General features: G+C 33.0%; 1 protein-coding gene across 4 annotated transcripts; it reads right to left on the bottom strand.

The window, feature by feature from the left end:
- Window positions 1-214: 214 nt before the first annotated feature.
- Window positions 215-17,127, bottom strand: LOC107431283 (regulatory-associated protein of TOR 1). Of its 4 annotated transcripts, none has more exons than XM_048463955.2 (23): window positions 16,285-17,122; window positions 14,148-14,250; window positions 12,406-12,488; window positions 12,164-12,334; window positions 11,954-12,070; window positions 11,715-11,872; window positions 8,929-9,083; window positions 8,668-8,812; window positions 8,509-8,587; window positions 8,228-8,329; window positions 7,499-7,582; window positions 7,299-7,409; window positions 6,772-7,125; window positions 6,505-6,691; window positions 5,766-6,338; window positions 5,315-5,644; window positions 5,029-5,152; window positions 3,457-3,581; window positions 3,198-3,343; window positions 2,956-3,057; window positions 2,057-2,142; window positions 1,325-1,409; window positions 215-1,161 (listed from the first exon to the last, which is right to left on the bottom strand). In XM_048463955.2, the coding sequence occupies exons 1-23, from the start codon at window positions 16,579-16,581 to the stop codon at window positions 823-825; spliced, it is 4,056 nt and encodes a 1,351-aa protein (XP_048319912.1). In that variant the 5' UTR covers window positions 16,582-17,122; the 3' UTR covers window positions 215-822. The 4 variants fall into 4 exon arrangements, with proteins under 4 accessions (XP_048319912.1, XP_048319913.1, XP_048319914.1 ...); XM_048463956.2 differs by having other exon boundaries at window positions 12,164-12,322; XM_048463957.2 differs by lacking the exons at window positions 215-1,161; window positions 1,325-1,409; window positions 2,057-2,142 and adding an exon at window positions 2,201-2,435 and having other exon boundaries at window positions 16,285-17,127.
- Window positions 17,128-22,979: the final 5,852 nt, after the last annotated feature.

Here is a 22,979-nt window from a genome sequence, read left to right as displayed (position 1 = left end):
TCTATAATTACGACTATTTTAAGAAATGTCTTATAGAAATTCATTATAATTTCTTCACAAAATTAGCACCTACCGATCTCTTGGCTTTACATGTTATTTTCATTTTGCAACAATAAACAAGCCTTCACCAACACTTGGAATTTAAAGGTCGGTATAAATAATATGAAAGGCCATAAATGACATGGTCTAGAACGAAAACTTAAAAGACGCGGGATAAAGGGATTGAGAAGAAATAGAATATTAGCTCAAACTTAATAATTTAATTACAGGTTACATTCAGGTTAATAGGAGGACAAATCGACAAGACAAAGAGATGAGCAACGTGAATTTGTAGCAATCCCCGCATTTCAGGATACCATAATCCACACCACCATCTGTGCAAACTAAAATAATCACAAAAAAGTCCGCTGCTTTTACAAATTGAAGAAATGGATCGACCAGAAATGGACACACCAAAATGAGGAGGGCAAGAAAATGAAGAAGAAGAAGAAAAAAGGATATTTACATGCATTTACATAAAACAGATTATTTGCTAAAGCCCCCGAATAAATGCAGAATACTTTCCAACAGGAGTCCCTCTACACGGGAGGCTAATGAATATATAGCATACATTTTGGTAGAATTCAACCTACCACTATTTCAACCACCCATTGACAGCGAAGAGGGATTATGGCAGAAGAATATATTCTGTAATGATCATGCACCCCATGAATTGAAACCGGTACCAGAACCGGAACCATGACATTCCAATGAATGCCCCAAACACCTTGCAACCCCCTCCAGTACAGCTTCATCATACATTCTCATGGAAGAAACGCGTTCTCATCTAGCTTGAGAGTTGTCATCCGCATAGATAGAAACATAAGCATCAGCAGCACCAGCTGCAAGCAGCACCTCATATGGATGGAAAGTTAGAGAGCTAACAGAACCAATTTTCTGGGCCATGAAGGTTGGGTAGTATCTTATCGTACCAAGCTGATCACCCTCTAAACTAAAGACTTTAATGAGCTGTTTGGCTGAGCCACTAGCTATTATAGGAGCATGTCTATGCACAGCTAAGGCCGTAAGGGAGCCCCTGTGAGCTTCGATTGTGAGGTAGGCATCCCTACTACTTCTGATATCAAGGAACTGAATATCACCAGCTTGAGAAGCACTGACAATCTGTACAAAGCCATCAATAAAAGTTAGGCCTCTAATTTGAAACAAATCTTAATATGAAAAAACCTTCACTATGACCAAAACAAATGTTACACTCTGGAGATATAGAGAAACAAAAGAAATAAGAAAATATACAATAAATTAACCAAAAAATTTCCGTTCCTACCTTGGCCGGATCAAGCCCAGGTTGAAAGCCAATCCCCACCACTCGTTCTACCTTATGAATATGCGGCTGCGTTGTGCAGACAAGCCTAAAAGTCATGAAAAAACAAAAGGTTAGGGCACCGAAAGAATTTTCTTAGGCAAGTCAATTGCAAACAAGAGACAGAGACAAAAGTGACATTATTTTGACGGTTCAATTTTTGGAAACTACAAAAGTTTTCGCTTTCGAGGTTAAAATTGTCTTCCAGCACCTTATTTAGCCTCAGACTAAAATGTTGATTCACTTTTGATAGTTATCATTAAGGTCTAAAGAGCAAGTTTAATTGGGCCACAACTAGTAAGCCTGTACAAAGATGTTTCCACACAGAATCGTGCTATTTCAAATTTAGGAATTTGAAAAAGAACATGCAAATATAAGAACCAAGGAAAAAAAATATATATATATATATATATCAACAGAAAATTATAGCTGAACATAGTAATTTGACATGTGTCACAAAAAGGGCAAAACATAGAGATAGTAATAGATTGAACAAACAAATATTTTTATGGGATATCTATATGGCAGTTATCTGTAATGAGGCATGTAAATGACCCATCTCTATGTAAATGAACAAACAAATATACCTGCTTTCTCTGCAGCAAATCTGACAAATAAATATTAAAAAATTGCAAGTTTTGTTGAGTATCTTCTGCATAACACTACATCTAGGCACAGAATTTTTTCATGGCTTACATTTCAGGTGTTCGAACATCATAGAGTCTGACAGAACCATCCACAAAACCAGCTGCAAGTTGACCCCCATGAACTTGAGAAGCAGACTACACAGACATGCAAGTAAAATAAATAATCATAAGATCCAGCAAGCAACAATTATATAGCCACATATAATAAACAATAAAAAATAATATCGGTTATTATTAAGTTCGAAAGATCTTCATGACAGGGACAGCTAAAGTAACAATTAGAAGGAGGGCATGGAAAAATGAATACATTTTCTGAAAAATCATTTTTAGTATCAAGACCTGCCAAAATCATTTATCATACTTTCCTTAAGGTTTCAACAGGCAGTCAAGGTAGAGATGCAAACAGCCACATAAATCCCATCATCTGCCTTGAATGAAATCAGAAATCATAAAACTGTGACCGACCCACATTATTATTTAAATATGCTAAAAAAATTAAGTATGAAAACCTGGACAGAAAATCCAAAATAAACATTACAATATCTAATTGGACATTCTTCACGAAATAAACGGAACACAAACAGTATATGAGTAATCCAAGTCTCAAGTCAAGTCCTAAAATTTTAAATGATATGGAACACCTGGAATCATTTATCACGCAACAAGCTTAAAAGACATAAAAATGATGTCCCATAGCAGAATCCTTGTAATTGCACACCAGAAAATCAATCTTTTGTCACCATTGAAATAGTTACATTCACGACAAAATTATAAATCCAAGTAACTCTAAAAAAATTTTACCTGCCCTGAATTAAGATTATTTACTTCCAAAATAGATGAGCTACTCTTAAACTGACTTGACTTAATAATCAAATAAAATATACTATTAAGTGATGCAACTAACTCAAGAAATAATTAGAACAAGTAAATGGAGATAAGAAGTCTCACCATTGCTGAGATACTGCAATCTGAAGATGTAGGAATAGTATTAACAAGTTGCTCCTTATCAAGATCCCAAAGCATGATGGATGATACTTCACCAGAAGCATACTACCAAAGTAAACATTGAAGGTATTTATCACTAATCACCAATAATATAAGATGTGTATTGAGAAAATAAAACAAAACACACCCCACAGTCCTAGGTTAAAACATGATTATGACCTTGAACATAAAAGAAAGCGAAGTACCAGATATCCAGATTGTTGCTGCCAATCTACAACAGCATTCAAACTTCGCACACCAGGTTTGTGACCTTGAATTGAAGAGAATGCCGTAACAAGCTTCTGTGTACCCCTTGAAGTGTAATCTTTCCAGATCCGAATGCTTCCATCAGCTAAATAATATGTCAAGACATTAGAAAAGAAAATTAAAATAAGGACCCAACACATATTGAACAATGACACTCAGCATAACAAACTAATCACAAAGAGAAATGTAGAATATTACAAGAAGCAGCAAGCAGCAAGCTGTCATCAAGCTCATTCACAAGGCAGAGTTTAGAAATTCCTTTATCGGGAAAATCATGATTATCAAAGCTGTTGAGAGGGCTAGCCTCCTCATAATTCCATACTCTGATGAAAAACAAATACCAGTCAATCTATAAGTAAATTATCATAATAATAATAATAATAATAATAATGGAGAATTGACATCTACAGAAAATGCAAAAATACAGTGAAACCAAAAATGATAAAACAGAATGACACAAGAAAATTTCAAAAACAGCAAATAAGGGCCTGTTTGGCCAGCTGTTTTTAGAACAGTTTTCTGTTTTCGAAAATAGAGAAATGTTCTTCTCTAAAACACTTGTAAGGCATTTAACCGTAGCTTTCTGAGAACAGTTTTTGAAACAAAAACGATGAAAAAACAAAAATGAGGAAACAACATTTTGTTGTTTTCCCAGTTTTAGAAACAATTTTAACCCAATAAAAAGTCATACAGACCACTAATTTCATGTCACCTAAAAAGATTAAATCATTCAAACAGGGTTGATTCTTGAGACCGCACGAGTGGGGCCGGGCCAAAGAATACCCAAATGGACCCCGATGTCCAGAGACTGCCTAAATGGACCCGAGGCCAGGACCACCTGAACAGGCCCAACACCTGGAACCACTCAAATAGCCAAATACTGGGACCGTCCCAACAAGCCAAGCACCGTGGAAAACCATAAATAGGCTCTCGAGATCCCAGATTGCCAAACGCCCCTTAGTTTTTCCAAAACAATAAAAAATTGTTTTTTGTCCTCTATTTTGAAAACAATGTCTCAAAAATAAAAAAATAAAAAATAAATAAAAACAGAAAACACATCCAAATAGGCCCTCAGAGTCTGTTTTGAGGTACTTCTAATATGGTTAAAAGAACTAAGATGATAAGCACACATTGGATGCTTCTTAAGGATAAAAGCTTTTATAGGAGAAACACCATCTACATGATACTTTCTAGGCTTCATAAATGAAGTAATAGACTACATTTTATTATTTAATTAGTCAAACTGACAATGATGTTCTAAATTATTACAAGGAAATTTGAAATGTTTGAATAAATAGCATACAAGTTCTATCAAATACATCAAAACAGGAAAGTTATTATCTGACATCCTAGCCCACTAGACGTGCTAGAGAACATAAGCGCCTTTCATTGAAACAAAAGTAATCCATATACAATCCACGAACAACATAGAAATTGTTATAGTCCAAGGATTGAATCTCTACACAAAGTGTAAGTGCCTTACCCCTATTAGATGGACCCAAGACAATAGATGAGATCACAAACAAAGGGACAATAACACTTGTTATTACAAACAGAACATAAATACTGTAGAAACATTAGAAAAATTACCATGTTTAAGAACACACATAAAAAAGGAGGTGATCCAGGAATGCAGTAATACATGTATTTACTCAAATCTGGCCTTATTTTTAGTTATTCCAACATACTTTTCATTATTGGCAAACCATCAACAGAAAGTCACTAATTAAGTTATTCTCACACTGAAACGGAGAAATAACACTTAAATACCTGATCCGTTCATTCTCGTCTGCAGCAATCACAATGGGAGAGAATGGTTGGAGCAGTATTGTTTTAGTACCAGTTTCAAACTTGGTATCCCAGCTAGCGATCTGATTGCTAAACTTGCTTACAGCTAACCACAACCAAGTTTTAATTTATAAAAAAAAAAAAAACAAAACAAAACAAAACAAAACCATTAGCAGCTTTGATATGCATGGCAGCATAAAGAATTCAATAAGACCATAAACAACAAATCAAATAAATAATTTTTCAGGAAGAAAAAAGAGACACCCACAAGAATGCTGGCATTTGGCTATATGCTCCAAAGCAAATCTTTCTCTCTCCTCTCTTCTAGCTAGTATTTCTTCACTATCATCTCCCACAGTAAGAAGCGGCTTTGAAAAATGCCCACAACTCCAATTATAGATAGTTGATTGTGGAAGAAAACTACGTTCTGAAGCACTAGTAGATCCCGCAGAACCTATAAGTGGGTCAGCTAATCCAGAATCCGGAGAACTCATTAAATTAGGCCTGAACTCTAAGGAGCATACTCTCCGCATTCCTGTTAAGTAACTTGGTCGAGGAGGGCTAACAGGAGGGGTTCGAAAGGTTAATGGCATATGACCTGTCAATTAAGCATATAGCATAAGTAACATTACCCGTCCTTGCAGTTTAACAACAGACAGAAAAATAGGGAACCAATTTGTAAAGAAAGTGATCCCATAGCACTTAAGCAAGACAGTTACCTCCATTCATATCAAACCATGAGGATGAACGAGCCAATCCAGCAAAAGGAGTTGCTGTAGCAGGTTCACCAGGTCGTAGGCTGCTACCAGTGGTTTTTACAGGTTTGGCCAACACTTGTTCAATCCCTATAATGGCCAGTACCCGTCGACCAAGGCTAGCAATGCGTGGAGATGGATCCTTGGCCAAAGTACACATAGCCAACACACATTGTGAATACATTGCATTGTCCAGAGGTTTTGGTGTTGAATGGTTAACAACTCCATTGCTCATGCCATCATTCAATATTCCAGAATCAGAATGTTGTGATGAATCATCAGACAATGGAGACCCATGCATAATTCCAGAGGTAGCCAGAGGGCTGCTTGTGGAGACCCTTCCATCTCGAACTAGTGATGAGCTGTCATTTCCAACTCTCAAAATTGGACCAATCTGAGATGAAACAACACTACTTGGACCTTTTATATGAGCCAGAGAAGGTAAGGAATTCAGAAGTGGATTCGACTGAGGTTTCCAATAGGCAGCCGCAATGGACTTGAGGTACTTGTTGTGGCCAAAAGCAAAACGTCCCAGGGCTGCCAGATGCAGAGTAATTTAAGTTTAAGAGTCTATAGTTGACATCTCTGAAGTAATCAATATGACTTGAAAAGACAAATAAAAGGAGTCCTTCGAAAAAAAGTACTCAGAAACATTCATGAAAACCAACTGCATATGCAATATTTGATTAAAAAAACCACGTACCAACAGCAACCTCCGCCCTGACCAATGGACTTCCGTCTGAAACAACACTTAATAGGCTTTTAACAATACTAATTTGAGCCCTAATCTTTTCATCATCATCAAATTCTTCATCTCCAACACCATCTCGACAAGAGTCAGACCCCACATCAAGCAGGGTACCCAGTGCAAACACAGCAGAAGCCCTAACCTGAAAAAAAATTACATAAATAACTAAAATGTTAATAACAATAATGATAATGAGGAAGTACGCAGGGTAAGAAGATAAACCTCTGGTTGGGGCCCAGACAGTAGTGGAGCATATATAGCAGGAGCATCTTCCTGCAAACCAATCATTTGTGCCTCAGGAAAATCCTCCCACATCTTTCCCAGACACAAGCAAAGCCACTGAAGAAATAGGGGTTCCGATTGCGCATCATTTGGAGTTGAACCTTGAAGGTGTTTTAAGCAAACCTGGATCAAACGTGATTCAATACAGGCTTCCTGCCCACGTCTATGCCCATCCACAATGACAGCCAAGACAAACGCAGCCATTGCACGCTGTTCTGGATATGCCTCCATGCTATCAAGAAATCTGATAAAATACGTATGACCGCCATCCTTCACTAGATCAACCTGACATGACTATAATCCAAAAGAAATAATATATTAACATTTAATAGAATAACAGAAGACATTTAATAATGAATATTTATAAAACTACAAAATAACTATAGCATGGAAAAAAGTAGATAACTAATATTGAAAATCATATAATCTTCTAGACAAGGAATTTCTAGAAGGACATCTAGATATACCTTGTCAAGTGCAAGAATTTTCGTCCAAATGAAAACAAGAATCTGACGTAGTTCTGGTGTTGTAGTTTGCAACAGCTTCAGAACATATGGAAATATACCAACAGATAAGGCCTGCAAAAGCAGAAAGTTAGTCAAAAGACATATTACAGTTTTACAGTCCACTACCAAACGGAAAGCAACACCAAAACCGTAAAAAGTACCAGATCTACAGCCCAGGGTCCCATGTCAAGGAATCTTCCAAGAAGGACCAGTGCTCGAAAACGATGGCACTGACTAAGTAAGACCTGAAACACAGGTAAGATTATGTCAGAAAATTATACACATAAAGGCAAGGAATGTCACTTAGCATTAGATAACAAAGAAGAATTTTCCCTAGTAGTTAGATAAAAATAAGATGGAGGCTTGGATAGACAAATAACACTTCATAACCTTCAGAAAAGAAAATCAACACCAAAATTTCGTCCAACACAAGCATAGAGAAAGTAGGCAGAGAAATTCAAGTAGCAATACATGCTTTCTGTGGCAACATATTGCAGAGAGACAATGTAATATCTTGTATGTTTCAACACAGAATGCATAACTTCCAAATTTTTTAAAGAACGTTACATCAACTAAGACCTAGAAGCTATGCCAGAGAAAAACTATCCTTAAATCATCATAGCTAACCCAAAAAAAAAAAAAGAAAAAAAAATTTCATGATGCTAACCTTTAACCCACAAACAAATACATATTATCATAATCAATTTTTCATCATAAGGCCTTTTGCATAGATACAAAGAAAGTAATTGTATATGAGTCATATAACCACATAAGCTTTGAATGGTAATGAATCAGGAAAACAGGAACTGAAAATTTTATTTGATACAACTTATATAACAGAAGAACTGGTCACAACCCAAAACAAATAAGCGCCAAAAGAACTGTCACACCTGAAGAACAATAGGCAACTGCTCTGGTGGTTTCTTATGCTCAGATCCATGATCAAGCCAAACCTCAAAAGCTGTCAATTGCTCAGTGAAGAATGGACTTGGCTGGTTCAAGATAAAAATATGCCACTTAGAAAATGTAACAGTGCAAATCAAGGAGAGCAAAACAACTGAACTAGAAACCGTGCAAAAGAAATGTAGTTGTAGGCTTGTAGCTTAAATATATAAAACAAACGATAAAAATTAAATTTAAAAAAAAAAAAAAAAAAACACAATTTACACACCTGGAACTCCGCATTGGGATCCTCGACAAGTGATGGAAGCTGAGAAAGGCACATCTCAGCAGCCATGTCCCAAGCATCCCTGCAGTGTGCATTAGTGACAAAGTGACAATTGAATTAACAAACACAAAGTATTAACTTCACAAGTATCTCCTGAAGTACCACATGTGATGCTGATGCGTAGGCGGCAACATTGGATGAGAGATTGGAGAACAATTTGCAGAACGCATAATTCGCTCAGCAAGTAAAAAATTTCGAAAAAGACTGGCCACTAATAAATCTTGTCTGAACAGTCTCTGGAAAAGATCTGCAGTGCAGAACCAAACATTGACTACATGTATCGCCAAACGAAACCATAAACAAACAGCTAGTAAAAAGAATTAAGATTCTCATGCATCAAATCCATAAAGTGAATAGAACTACCATGAGGCAGAACGTTCCAGGCAATTGTATCAGTCACCGCCGTAAAAATCCAATTTAATTCTCCCAAAAGTGTTTTCCTGTCAGTTTGGCGGCCAGGGATTTTATCTATAAGTGAATAATCCAGAGCTTCACGTAGTAACGAACGTGTGCAGAACCTGAGAAACAGGATGGATAACAGTCAGAAAAGTGTGCAGCCTCTTATATGCATGGATTACCAACAGAAACTGAAGGTAAAACAACAAAATAAGCAAAACTGTTATCAGAATCACTTAATATATGACCTCCAAAAAGAAAATGTTTAGCTGCATCAAAGCATAAATGGAAAACAAAAACTTCAAACAGGACAGAGATCTTACAGAACAGTAGGGTGAACAGAAAATTCATGAATCATTTGCAAAGGAATACGAATCACAAAATTCTCACCAAACTGATTAAACCAAATAAAAATATAAACAATCATTAGAACAAACAACAATAAAAAAAATTTGTGTTTCAGGTGCAAGTCTAGAATAGAAATAAAAGTCAAGGATGATCCCAGAACATGTAAAATCTACAACCAGACAAGAAAAATATTTTACATATAAACTTACAGTTTAACGTTCAAATCATCTGTAAAAACCAATCCAGCAACTTCTGGAAACTAGGATGAATCTGTTTAATAGGCACCAACAATGCAAGAGGACAATTACTTCTCCATTTATCATATAATTGTACTTTTCTTTTTTTTTTCTTTTTTTGGTAACCAACAGAGGAACAACACAAATTTGCAATTTAATCAAACATTGACATAAGGATGATATATTCTGGAAATAAAACTGGGAATGACCATGTGGAGATACATGAATACCTAAGCGGGCGACAACTATTCTATCAGAGAACTTCTAAGAGAGGTTCACTCCCAGTGTGTTCAATATCAAAGAGAAAAAACTGGACATCTTTAGAATAATTAAACTAAAGGGAGATCACAATATGATTTATAAACAAGCATTAGGGTGACAGAAGGGAAAATAGGTTGCCAGATCCACATAGAAGGCAACAAAGCAGTGTTCAACATAGTCCAGCAGTTACATAAGTCACTTATCATTGTTATAACTATGAACTTTGACAATCAGCAAGAAGCACATGATCAACTTACTACTTCAGATTATTCAAGCCAGGATCCATCAGAAGGCATAGTAAACAATAAAGACAAGCGTGGTCATGACAGGCCTAGATGGAGGAAATAGAATAGAAGCAGGTGGAAACAATGGCTTGTTTAGGTTGTACCAGTCAAAGCAAAAATAAACAAAAAGCAAAAATAAAAACAAAATCCAATATGTACAATAAGGCAAGCTTCTAAACGATTTTTCTGGCTTCTTAGGGTGTAACAAAGAAGATATCGGAGAGTATATGTTTGCAACTTGATTCATGAGTTATCCTAATACAAGAGACTAACGCACTGAGATTATGACAACTTGGCATTCAAGAAAGAGCAGATGACAGCAATTTGATCATCACGGTACAGATTTTTTTTTTTTTTTTTTTTTTTTGGCTTACCAACAGCTCACTATGAAACTTATCAACATTCTCAAAGATGATATTACGGATAGATTGTAATTTAAATACGCTATCACATCCAGCAAAGTCTAGTGTATCAACGTATGCAAGTACAAAGTATGCATATTCAAGTCCACAATGCCAAGGATGTGATTAGGCTCCTAAACTTACCACAGCAAACATTTCAGTTGTATTTTGTGAATATACTGCATAAGAAAACATTTTGGAAGTAAAGCTAAACTACCTATGTTTATTTCTTCCTGGTAATTAAAAACACTTATTCACAAACGGGTGAATACAAGAGCTATTTGAGCTGGCCAATCGTTGGTCAAAGGAATTGTCCAATATATCATCCCATATCATAGGAAACAACAGATTGTAGATGCAAAGATCTTCAAAGAATTGGTGAGTCAAAGGAAATCTCAACTATTGCAAGGCCACACTTATTGAGTAGCCCCAAGAACAAATTAAATCAGATGTTAACAAGGTAACCAATCAGTTTACCCAGTTGCCAATGAAGATCATAGATAAGAAAAAATGGCTTAATTATATTGCCAACAACTCATACAAACAGAAAATACTGAGATATAGGAGAAGAAAGACGAGAAAGAGATACTACACAAATGAAGGAATTAAGTAACCAATACTAACAAAGTGCCTACTAACAAACCAAGATAATTGCTTCTCAGAGCCCAAAATAAGCTTTACTGTAAGAGATCTAATTTACCGCAATTCACATCATCCATCACAAACATAATCAAATAACACTATACACATACACAAAGCCAAAGGAGAATAGACGAAGACAGGCATATCAAAGGAGTATATTTGCTTACATAATGATATCTTAATGGCATACATGCCTTGTTCATGCAAAAACCTGAATACCAAAGCATACTAAACATAAATTCATCAATAAGCTATATGAAACTTCAAAACAGCCATATCTACTTTCGATAAATCAGAAGAAAAATACACACCACAGTAGTGAGACCAATTGTTCTTTCAATTTATACTTTTCATGATAAATCAGTTGATGAATTTTGCATTCAGAAAGAGTGAAATTACTAAGAAACCCACACATAATAAAACACAACATACCATATTGCAGAACCCAGAAATGCATTACCAAAGAACAGTAACAGTTTTAGGTATTGCTTAGGCTAAAATTAAGGCTAGGATTTCTTCAACAAGTAAAGTCATGCCAAGACAAAAAATGAAACTGAAAACTTTAAAGGAAAAAGTTTCACCATCTCAGTGCCATCTTGATAGGTGTTGTGAGGCAAGAAGTAAACACATCAGCAGGAAATTCAGCACTTTGAGGAAGAGTTTCATGTGCTCCACAAGCCGCAAGTAAAATGCAATCCCTTGTTGATCCAGAGGAGCTAGAAGCATCCCATTTATAAAGCTAACAAAATAATAAAATCACTTGGAAGATCATGAAACAAAATATGAGAAAATTCTTAGTAGAAACTACGTCATATGATACCTTTTCAAAGGCATCGACAATCATGCCAGCAGCAGAACAATCAAAAACATATATCGAGGGAGTTCTCAACCAGGAATCAAGCTCACCAATTGGCAAGGGGATGTACTGTGTATAACTCTGCACCAATAACATTGGTAATAACAAATAAGAGAATATGCTTATCAATGACGTTAAAAGTATAGCACAAAAAGCTTCAACAGAGTAGAAAACCTTATTGAAGACCCAAATTTCACCATTAGCAGTTGGCTTAGGGACACCATGTCCATTATAATGAAACAAGACTCTCTCAGCCTTGGCATATTTGCGGCACATACTACAAAGTTTCTTCACTTCATCCACAGTAGGGTCAGGTTGAACCTTATATCGAGCCTGCTCAAATATCTTCAAGGTAAATAAAATTAAACCTGAAACAATATTTTATAACACATCAAACAAGGCTACTATTTCCTCACCCTTGGTTGCCACCTCTCATACTGGTGACTCAAGTTTTTCCCAATTGTTTCAAGAGCTTTTTGAGGTGTCATAGAGAAAGGATCTGCAAAATACAAAAACAGACAAAAGTAAATTGGCTCTCTCTCTTCAGTGGGAATATGCTGAAGATCAAGAAAACAAAGTTACAGGGAGAACAAAAGAACTATTTTTCATTGATTTGACTGCTTCAGAAAAGTTAAAAGTAAATACAATTTAACAAAAACTTTAAAATTTAGCTACAATAAGAAATTAAATTCTTGCATTTTCAATCTTCCTTTACCACCAACCAACTTATTTTCTCAGCACTGGAACCGAATGCAAAAAGCAAATATAGCAATAACATAAACAGTACAAAACAATAAGCAAACCATTGTGTAAAAGTTCTGTTTCTTTGCACATACAGGAACAACACTTACAAGTAAAGGCAACTCTAAATAAATGCTGCTTCCATGAGAGAGCATCAGATTTAAGAAACAACAAAAAAAAAAAAGGTAGCAGACAAAGAAATTTGATTACACAGGGAAGTTGACTTATATACCATAGCCCATACTTAAAAGGAAAAAATACCAGACCCCTTTTGCAGTCCTACTACAAAAATATAAACACTACAAAAATTACAGAAATGGGGATTCTTAAAAAAGGTGAGTTTGAAGAACATGTATAATGTACTTGAGAGAAGAAGTCTAGGGACTTGAAATTGATTTTCCAATTTCTTTTTTCCCGCCACAACAAGAATTCAAACAAGTGGTTTTGAAGCACATTATAATGCAAAACATATTAAGTAAAAAGCAAACCTTAAGTAACAACAAATTTTATCATTGTTTGTTCTGAAGGATCAATAAATAAATGTACAACGAATACATCAACTAGCAATTATAGGATCCACCACAATGAATTGATAGCTCCCCAAGTCCCTGGTAAAGTACTTCAGTGCTAAGATATCTATCCAGCTAAGCTAGCTAACATTCTCAGCAATAGAATTTTCGTTCAAAAAGTTACTTAATTTGTCTTTTTCCACATGAAATAAAAACGTCCTATGTGTCCTTTATGATGTGTTTTGTCTAAGATTGATTTCCCTATAAATGTTTAATGCAACTCACTAACTATGTAAGTTTAGGATGGCCATTTTAAACTATTAATATAATCCAAAATTTTGTATTAAAGTACATGTCAAATAAACAGCATCCATTTGAATTATTTTTATTGTTGACTGCTAAATCAAACAAGTTTAAGTTAAAATATTTTTCAACTTTTCACATATCTAGCAAACATATCTTTTTAAATTTAAAAATCATCAAGATACAATCTTCATATAAAACCTAATTTTGGATCCTCAAATATAAGAAATCTAAATTAGTCCAGAAGAAAAAGATTTAAGATTTTTATAGGAAAACAAATAGTTATATTGTGAAAAAGAACTATCAAACCCAAAACCTCTTCAACCAAAAAGAAAAAAATAAAATAAACTAATAGAAACAGGAAGAAATGTGTTAAGGAATTGTAATTACAATTTTAAGCTGTTAAACAATAAACCACTAACAGTGATACAAATTATATATGTTTTAGGTTGTTTTACCAAAGCATTCAGAGCCTTAAACAATAAAACACAACTTACCACTAAAAAATTTAAAAGATGAGATGGGGAAAGAAAAATTTTAAGCACAATAAAATCACCCAATCAACAAGTTAAAGAATAAGAGCAAATTAGTATATAACAATGCACCTATCCAGCACTCCATTCTGGCACAAGGTGATATCTTAATTACATCTGGTGGGTCAACACTAATGTTTAAACATAAAACTAGAGCAACATATCCTGTCTTCATCTGCACCCACAAAAATAAATTTGGAGTTAAACTAAAGAAGTAATAAAATAATGCAACAAATCCTCAACTAGAAAATAAACTAAAAAATAAAAACTGAATAGAATACAAGGAAAGCAACTTTCACATTGATTATTTCTGATTTCACATTGATTATTTCTAATCCAATGTCATGAAGCAATATTTTGTACATTGTTAGCATCTGTATTTTATTGTCACCCAAAAAATTATTTTAAAAAAAAAAAAGAGTGCATCTATGTTTTTTATTCTTCACAGATGCTTACTTGCATAATTTACCACTAAACCCTGAATGCATGTACAAGTTTTATACCAACTGAAAAGAACACAGGGTGGAAAATTAGGTAGCCAATAATGAAACACTTCTCAGAAAAATACCATTAAGCATCTATTATAAAGGTGATTGAATGGCTCCATGCTTTCTCTAGAAAAACCTTAATCACATTCCAATTTTACCTCTTATTTTAAAATTATTGTGCCTTTTTTAACATTTAATTACTTACATATACAATTTTCTTAAGATTAACTCATCAGTGAACATCTAAAACTTTAAGCAAGTTGCAGCTTACTTCTTCAAGTGGACAACTCATTTCCCATGTATGTATAAATGTCCTTGACAATGATATTTCTGAAACTCTGTTGACCAACCAAGAACACCAAGACATATTAAAGCATTTTAAGGCCTTCTTGAATTATGTTTTCCACATTCATATTTGTACTATTAGCTTCACCCTATAAATTGAAATGTCTAGGAAAACTTGGTAAAGCTCTTAATGCTTTGTAGTTCTTGACAAGGATGGACACTTGGGCTGTAGAAATCTAGATATTTATCATGCCTAAGTTCCGGACCTAGAAACCATCCGAATATTTATTGGACAATCACGACTAAACTCATTTAAATCACTTATGCATCCTCAATGAGTTTAAAGAGGAGAAATAAGCAAAGCTGAACTAGGACATCTCATCTTCATGATTAATTCAGCTCTTAGCTGCATCCAAAATTAGAGAAGTTCTGATTCATGGACAATTTGGATCCATGGAAGCTAAAGAATTACAGTTGATGGTCAATATGAATTCTCTTGGAGTCATGTCTTTGAGGTGCTAATAACCCTTGATACTCTTTGTTGAAAATGCAGCATTGATACTCTTTGTTGAAAATGCAGCATCTTAGTTCTATCACTTCTTTGTATCCCATACTCCACACATTATGGTTATTTACTCCTCTTATGTTCAGCTAATACAAGTCACTTTCTGAAACATGCTTTCCACATTTTGATGTAGACATATCAAGTCCTGTATATATAGACGTCCAAAATACTTTTGCTTTGCAATCTAAAATATATTGCTGCGAATGTTAATCTGAAAGGATACAGCCCACAATCAGGACCTTATTTCACTCCAAAGGCAAGCCACATTCCAAGAAATGCTTTCATAATTTGCTATTTTGATGTAGGTATATTAGGCCTGTACACTTAGACATACAAAAGATTTTTCCTTGCAACCTGAGATTTATTGCCGAGTGTTGATATAAAGGGATAGATAAAACCCACAATCAAGACCTAATTCTACTCCATAAAAGTCGACTGATCTCACGTAGGTTTTTTTTTTTTTTTTTTTTTTTAATCATTAGGGTTTCTCAAGCCCCAGGACCTCACATATGGAGGATGTGGACATCCTGATGCAACCAACTCTAAAGAAAATTAACTAAGGAAAGCCCATAAGAAATGATATCAAGCATCTATTTCCTATAGTTTTCAACACCATACATACATTCCAGATTAATAGGTTTTCATCTAAAGTCCTCAACGTTCTCCTAACTTTACGAGTTTGCAACGAAATTCGGCGATTGGGGTGGCCAAGAGACAGTATCTCCCGGAAAAAATAAAAATAAAAAAATAAAAAAAAACGCTGATACAAAACCCTAAAAATTAATGCTTAGTTGATGCGCTACATTTTCAAAACTAATGATTTAAAACATTATCAAATAACAAAAACATTCTAGTCAAAGAAAGCGCTTACTCTGTCTTTAGGCCGCCATTTGGATACTAATCCACTATCAGACGGACCCGTTGGCAGGCAAGCCTCGAATGCCTCGTGTCTGAGCTCGCACAACACGATGGTTTGAGGCAAGTAAGCCATACTCGTGGTTGCGGGGGTCGTGGCATTGCCATAACTACTACTCGCAGTTTCCGAATCCCTTCTCTGCAAACTCAAATCCCCATCATCGTGGCTCGAAGCGTAGTCTTCCAAGTGATTCGGAACCACAGCCACAGAAGATTGTGAAAACCGGGAGGCCATCAAATCCCCCAATGCCATTCAAATCAAAAGAATCCTCAAAAAAGAAACACTCAAGAACCAAACCAGTGGGGAAAAAAAAAATGAATCAATCAACCTTGCCCTAGTCGAGAAACCATAGCCGAAAGAGAAATTTGAACCAGTCAAAAAAAAAAAAAAACCCTAGGCAGCTTCGGGATCGAGAAGAAAAAGCAGGTTGAATGGAATAGAAAAAGAAAAAAAAAAGAAAAAAAAAAAAAGGAAACAAAATGATAGGTAGAGATTGGTGGTGATGCAGGGAAGCTAATCAACAAAGCCGCTGAACCAGCGGCGCATAGAGATTTGCCTGAGAAATGAAAGAGAATCCAGCTCGGTAAAACCAATAAAACCCAAAGGATGACTGTGAAAACCCTAGAAACCCTAGGAGATGAAGAAGATGATGGAGCCGCATAAAAATAGCGGCGGCACAGACAAAACCCCCCCCCCAAAAAAAAAAAAAAAAAAACAAAACAAAACAAAAAATCCGAAAATAGGATTCGTCAAGAGGAGGAACCAGGGCCGTGAGAGGAAAGAGTGTGTATGTGTATGTGTGTATATTTGTGCGTGTGCTTTGCGAGTGCGTGTGACTATACTACCCAGCAACATTGCGCTCCTTTTTTCTTTTTCTTTTTTTTTTTTTTAACTTTGTAATCTTTTTTAATTTATTTAATTAATTAATTTAAGGGAGCAAAATAAAATATTAAATTAAAAACAAAAACAAATGTAGCTAAAATAATTTACATATTTATCCAAATGATTTTGGATTCTGACTTTCTAAATGATATTTGGTTAATTTAGCAGAAGCTGGAAAACAAAATCAAGTCATAATTTGAGATGGGATTTTATAAAAGTTATTTTGTTTTTACCGTTTAATAAAAGCCGATACGTTATATATATTTATGCATGGAAGAATAAATGTTACCTTGGATTTTGCTATTTTTGCATTCATTTTCTCTTGTGAGGTAAAAGTTGATTCGACGAGACTAATCAACTTTTAAGCCCGTTTGAAAGTGAATTCTAAAATTTTTTTAAATGAATTTTAAAAAATTATCTAATTAGTTTTTTTTAATTATTAAATGAATAATTTTTTTAATAATATAAAAATTTTAAATTTTGTTGTTAAATATTATATGGTGGACTTTTATCTCTTTAAAAACGATTTTGGTCTTTTCTCATATATATATATACACACACACACACATATACAATTTTGCAATAGAAAATAATCATATTTTTTTATATATATAAGTTTTTACCATAGAAAATAATCAATTTTTTTTCATAAAATTATAATATAATATTAAATATCATTTTGAAAAGTTCAATTTTACACCAAAACAGACAAATCTACTACATATCTTATAAAAAAATATTCATTGCAATACAAAATTAACCTTTCAAAAATAATATTTATCGTCAAATTTTTTACTTTATAAAAAGAACTTGATTTTTATTTATTTATTTATTTTTTAACAATATATATATATATATATCAATGTTTGTTGATATTTGCTATAGTTTTCCACCTATGGATTTTTCCTTTTTTCCTTTTTTTTTTTTTTTTTTTTTTTGGGTTATTGACAGTTGTTGTTTTCCGATACCCATTTGGCTATTATTCCATGCAAAAGCAGTGTTATTGTTAAAATAATGGTTGTTTTCCTTATAAAAAAAACCAAACATTATGGTTTTCATTCTTGCCTTTCTTATTTTCTCTTTTTTTTTTTCTTTTTTTCTTTTTTTTTTTAGCTTTACCATATTTTTAACAGGAGTCTTACCACGAAATAAACCAAAATGATAAATTGAAATAACTTTGTTTACAATAAATAAATAAATAAGTAAATCCCCATTTCTTTTAAGAAATACTAAAACTATGGGCTTAGCAATAAAAAGATTTTTTTGTTTTTCATTTTTTTTTAGACATTTTGAAAAATATTAGAGTGTTAGAAAAACAACAAAATATCACATTTATAAATCACTGACATTATTTTGAGAAGTTATAGTTGCATTACCAAACAAATTATATACAGTCCAATTATAAATTTATATTTTTACTATTATTTAAAATTATTATTAAAAATATTTACTAATTAAACATATTTATGTCAAAAGTACAGAATTGAATATTTTAAATACGTTTAGAATATGCGATCGAACATTTCTATATATAAATATTTCAAATGTGTTTAAAATTGTGCGATTGAACATTTCAAATGTATTCATAAATACGAGACTAAACTTTTTCAAATAGGAATATCTCAAATATGTTTAGAAATATATGACTAAATATCTCAAATATGTTCATATATATACAATCGAAAATCTTTAGAAACATTCATAATTTTGAAATCAACACTTCAATAAACACATATTTCTATTATCTAAAAGTGTTATAATCGGAAAGAAGGTTTTGTGAAATTTCCATAATTATCAGTTTTGTCAAAAAATGTTATGAAAAGTTCTAAATATTAGAAATACTATATAAAGTTATTTTATATTTTTTATATATTTAAGTGATAATTTGTAAAGAATTATACTATATATAATTCTTTTAAAATTGTGAAAATAACTTCTCTATTATTTTTTATTGTGAAAATAATGATAGTTTGTAAAGAACAATGGTGAGAGGAAAATCAATAAATGGGAATAGTATTAGGGATGCCGAATGTTTAACTAAATATCTTTTAAGTGAAATATGGCAACGTGTCATTTGTAAGAGCATCTTCAATGAATTCTTTAAATGTGTCATTCTTTTTTTTTTAAAAAAAAAAAAGACAAATATTTTAAAAAAAATTTCAATAAACTATTTATTTTGATTTTTTAATACAAAAAATTGGTTTGACCCTCCAAATATAAAGAGCAAAAACCATTATTGATTTCAATATTATATGAATTTAATTGAATGCAACATATTTTTTTATGCCACTATTATAATATTTAAGAGATAGGTAATTCGTATAAAAAAGAGAGACTACAAATAAAACAACAAATGTTTATAAAAAAAATAAAAATAAAAATCTTAAATAGAGAGTTTGTTGGAAAGCATTTTTAAATTTTACTAGTTATTTAAAAAGATAACTATTTACTATAGAAAATATATTTTTTATTTTAAAAAATCTCTTGGAATGCTCTAATAATGTAACAAAAACTCAGTATGAAAATTACAAATTAATAAAAATGTATTAAGTATTATTAAAAATTTAATAAACAAATTTGGGATAAAATTTACGTGACAACAATTTGACAATAAATAATTTAAATATATAGTATTTTAATATTATAAATTTAAATATAAATAGAATATTCTTTTTTATTGAACTCAAATCACATTGTTAAGAATATATATATATATATATATATATATTTCTCTTTTTTCCACTTGCCTGGACAACAAATAATTTCCATGAAAATTACACTTTCCACTAGAAAACCTAACACACTCAACCCATTAATCTTATCCAATCTCTACCTTCAAAATACTAAGAATAACAATAACAATGTTGATAAGTTTGAGTTCAATGTCAATGAGCAATAAGCACATACAAACATATGTATGTATATATGTATCAACGAGGCAAATAATTACAATGCATTTGACTCTTTCAACATATGATTGGGACTTTGTCATTTCCACTCGTAAAGGATATGCTTCAAAAAAAAAAAAAAAAAAAAGGAAAAAAATCTCAAATCAGTCAGCAAAATGCCGTGACTTGTGTGCACTGACCTCATAAATAGGTCTAAATCAGCAAGAATAAGAAGGTAAAATCCATAATTAAGCCTTTGATTTTCGGAAAAAAGCCAACATAATTTTATATTATGTTAGTCCACGCATGCTTTAGCAGGCCGTCCACGTGTTCGTCACTGTCTCATCTAATGTCCAACTCTTGCCGTTGGTCACACACCGAAGAAGCCATTGCCAATTTATTTCTTCCTCTTTGATTGTAACATTTTGCACTACACGACAATTACCACATTCACCACTTTTTTTGTTTTAACTACGACTTTTGCTTTTCTTTTTTCCCAACTTGGAATTCTTTTTCAATTTGTCACCTATGGAATTTCATGTCAAATCCCATTAAATATATACGTTTCAACTATGATGCAAATTTCAGTTTCAAACTTTCAATCGAAAAAAGAAATCATACTTATTGATGGTTATAATTTTTGTTTTAAGATAAGAGGGTTTTGATTGGAACCCACATATTGACTTGGTAAAATATGACAATATATAATTTGAGTCATGAACAGTATCATTATCAAAACTGCCCCAAAAAAAAAAAAAAAAATCACCTCCTCATAAATTCTAGTTCAAATTTTGGAGTATAGTTTATCGTTTTTTGTATGAAGTCCCATAATTTTTTGCAAACATTTGTACACTCAAAATTATTACTAAATCCGGTGTTTTTATGGGTGTTTGCTCTTTTGGGTTACAAAAAAATCCTTTATTTCTTAGCATAAAATGGTATTCAATTCCACAACAAACATGATTGGATTCCAAGAAAAAGCTTGCCAATACGAAAGAAGGCAGGAGTGCTGTGCTGTCTTGGTGCTGCTGAAAAGGAGATGTGAGAGAAACAAAGAAAAGGGCATAACAAGATTACTTTCTGTATGTCTATTTTGGAGTGGACTACGTAGTAATCACTAACTAGTCTACCACAAACATGTAGACCCAACCATTGGAAGCTCTAGTTTAACTCCATGAATTTCTAATTGTCAAATACACTTAATGCAGGGCATTGTATTCTCAAAGTTTAACTCTTTTATTTCTCTCGGCCATATATAATAATAAAAAAAAATCCCTTTTATGTTCTGTTTTCTTTCTAAGGAAAGGGATAATTATAAATTGGTCATTGTCAAGCATTAGGCACAAGGCAATAAGAATTTTTATTTTATACTTTTCTTTTTTCAGATAGTAGCTGAAACTGCAGTAATTCAATGCATGTCTTTGATTTTGAAACCCCTTTTTCTCTCTCCATCCCTTTCTAAGGATTGGCCATGTTGGGTCTGCCATCAACGTCTATTAGCTTTAAGGCAAAATTATTCAAAACGACTTAGGAAAGTGTATTTTTTATTTTTTTAATATATTATTTCATTCCGATACCACAGGAATTGCTTCTTAGTGATTTTCCATAATAGCAATTACAATATCTTAAAATAGCGGGTTGAACTGGGTCATAGTTGGTTTCAGGGGATTTAACCATATGGGAGGTTTAAAAAAGTCTCAAAATGAGTGGACCAGGCTACCGTTTTGTTGGATTTAGAGTTAACTTCAGCAATGGCTTTAATTAACATGATTTGCACATATATAGAAAAAATATATATATATATATATATATATCTTTAATACAAACCATTATTGACCCATTCAATAACTTGAAAATTATATTAAGAAACGGCACCGCAAATATTATATGCTAAATTATTACTAAAAGAGGAAAGGAAGAAAGTAATTTCTGGAGTATAATTAAATGCAATATGCACAATAATATGGAACACATACTTTTTTTTTTTTTTTTGGGTAATATAAGAAACACATACTTTACCACCTAAAAGTAATATATATATATATATTTCCCGTTTGATTGTTAACCTTTCTTCGAAATTTGATTTATTTTGTGTTTTATACATTAACCATGTTTTTCTTGAGATACATGTGACAAAATATTAGTCAAAAGTATGGGTTAAATACAATATTTTTGAATAGTGGTGGTGGTATGTATATATATATATATATATATGTGGGGCTCATGAGGCTGCATCAGTATTAGAGCAAGTCATTTTGTTGCGCACAAAGCTAGCTAAGCAGGTGAGAGAGGCATTCGAATGAGGGCACTGGGGTCTACAAGAATCAAGAAGAAGTAGACAAAAGCATTTAGGGGAATCAAACTAAGTGCCCTCCCCCTTGTATATATTTCTCTCTCTTTTATACAAAGAAAAGAAAACCATTTTATAAAAATATACTTTGTGAAGGGACAAAACTACAAAAGCAGAAAGGTTGACCTACTAGCCTAAAAGATTCACAACAATATAATGATTTTCTAGCTTTATCACGTTTCCTATCCCCAACTTCTTTTTCATTGCTTTTTGTGCATCATGCACTTATATTATAAACCCAAAAGAGAGAGAGAGAGAGAGAGAGAGAGCGCAAAAATAAAAAATAAAAAGAAGAAGAAGAAGAAGCCCAATCACAGTGCATTTCCAACCATTAGGGTCATGTTATGTATACATACATGTGTCCCCACACTGTGAGTTTTCAAGCTCACCAATAAAAGTTATTGTTGTGATTGGTGATGACCAATGAGAGGGTGGTAGAGGAAACAAAAATTGTTATAGTGTTAGATCACATGCTTCTGTGTAACATTTTAAAAAAGATGCTTATGACTCATGTGCCACTATCCTAATGC

This window comes from Ziziphus jujuba, chromosome 6 (assembly GCF_031755915.1).
Source record: "Ziziphus jujuba cultivar Dongzao chromosome 6, ASM3175591v1".
Classification (NCBI taxonomy): Eukaryota; Viridiplantae; Streptophyta; class Magnoliopsida; order Rosales; family Rhamnaceae; genus Ziziphus; species Ziziphus jujuba.
This window is presented reverse-complemented; position numbering and strand designations above follow the sequence as displayed.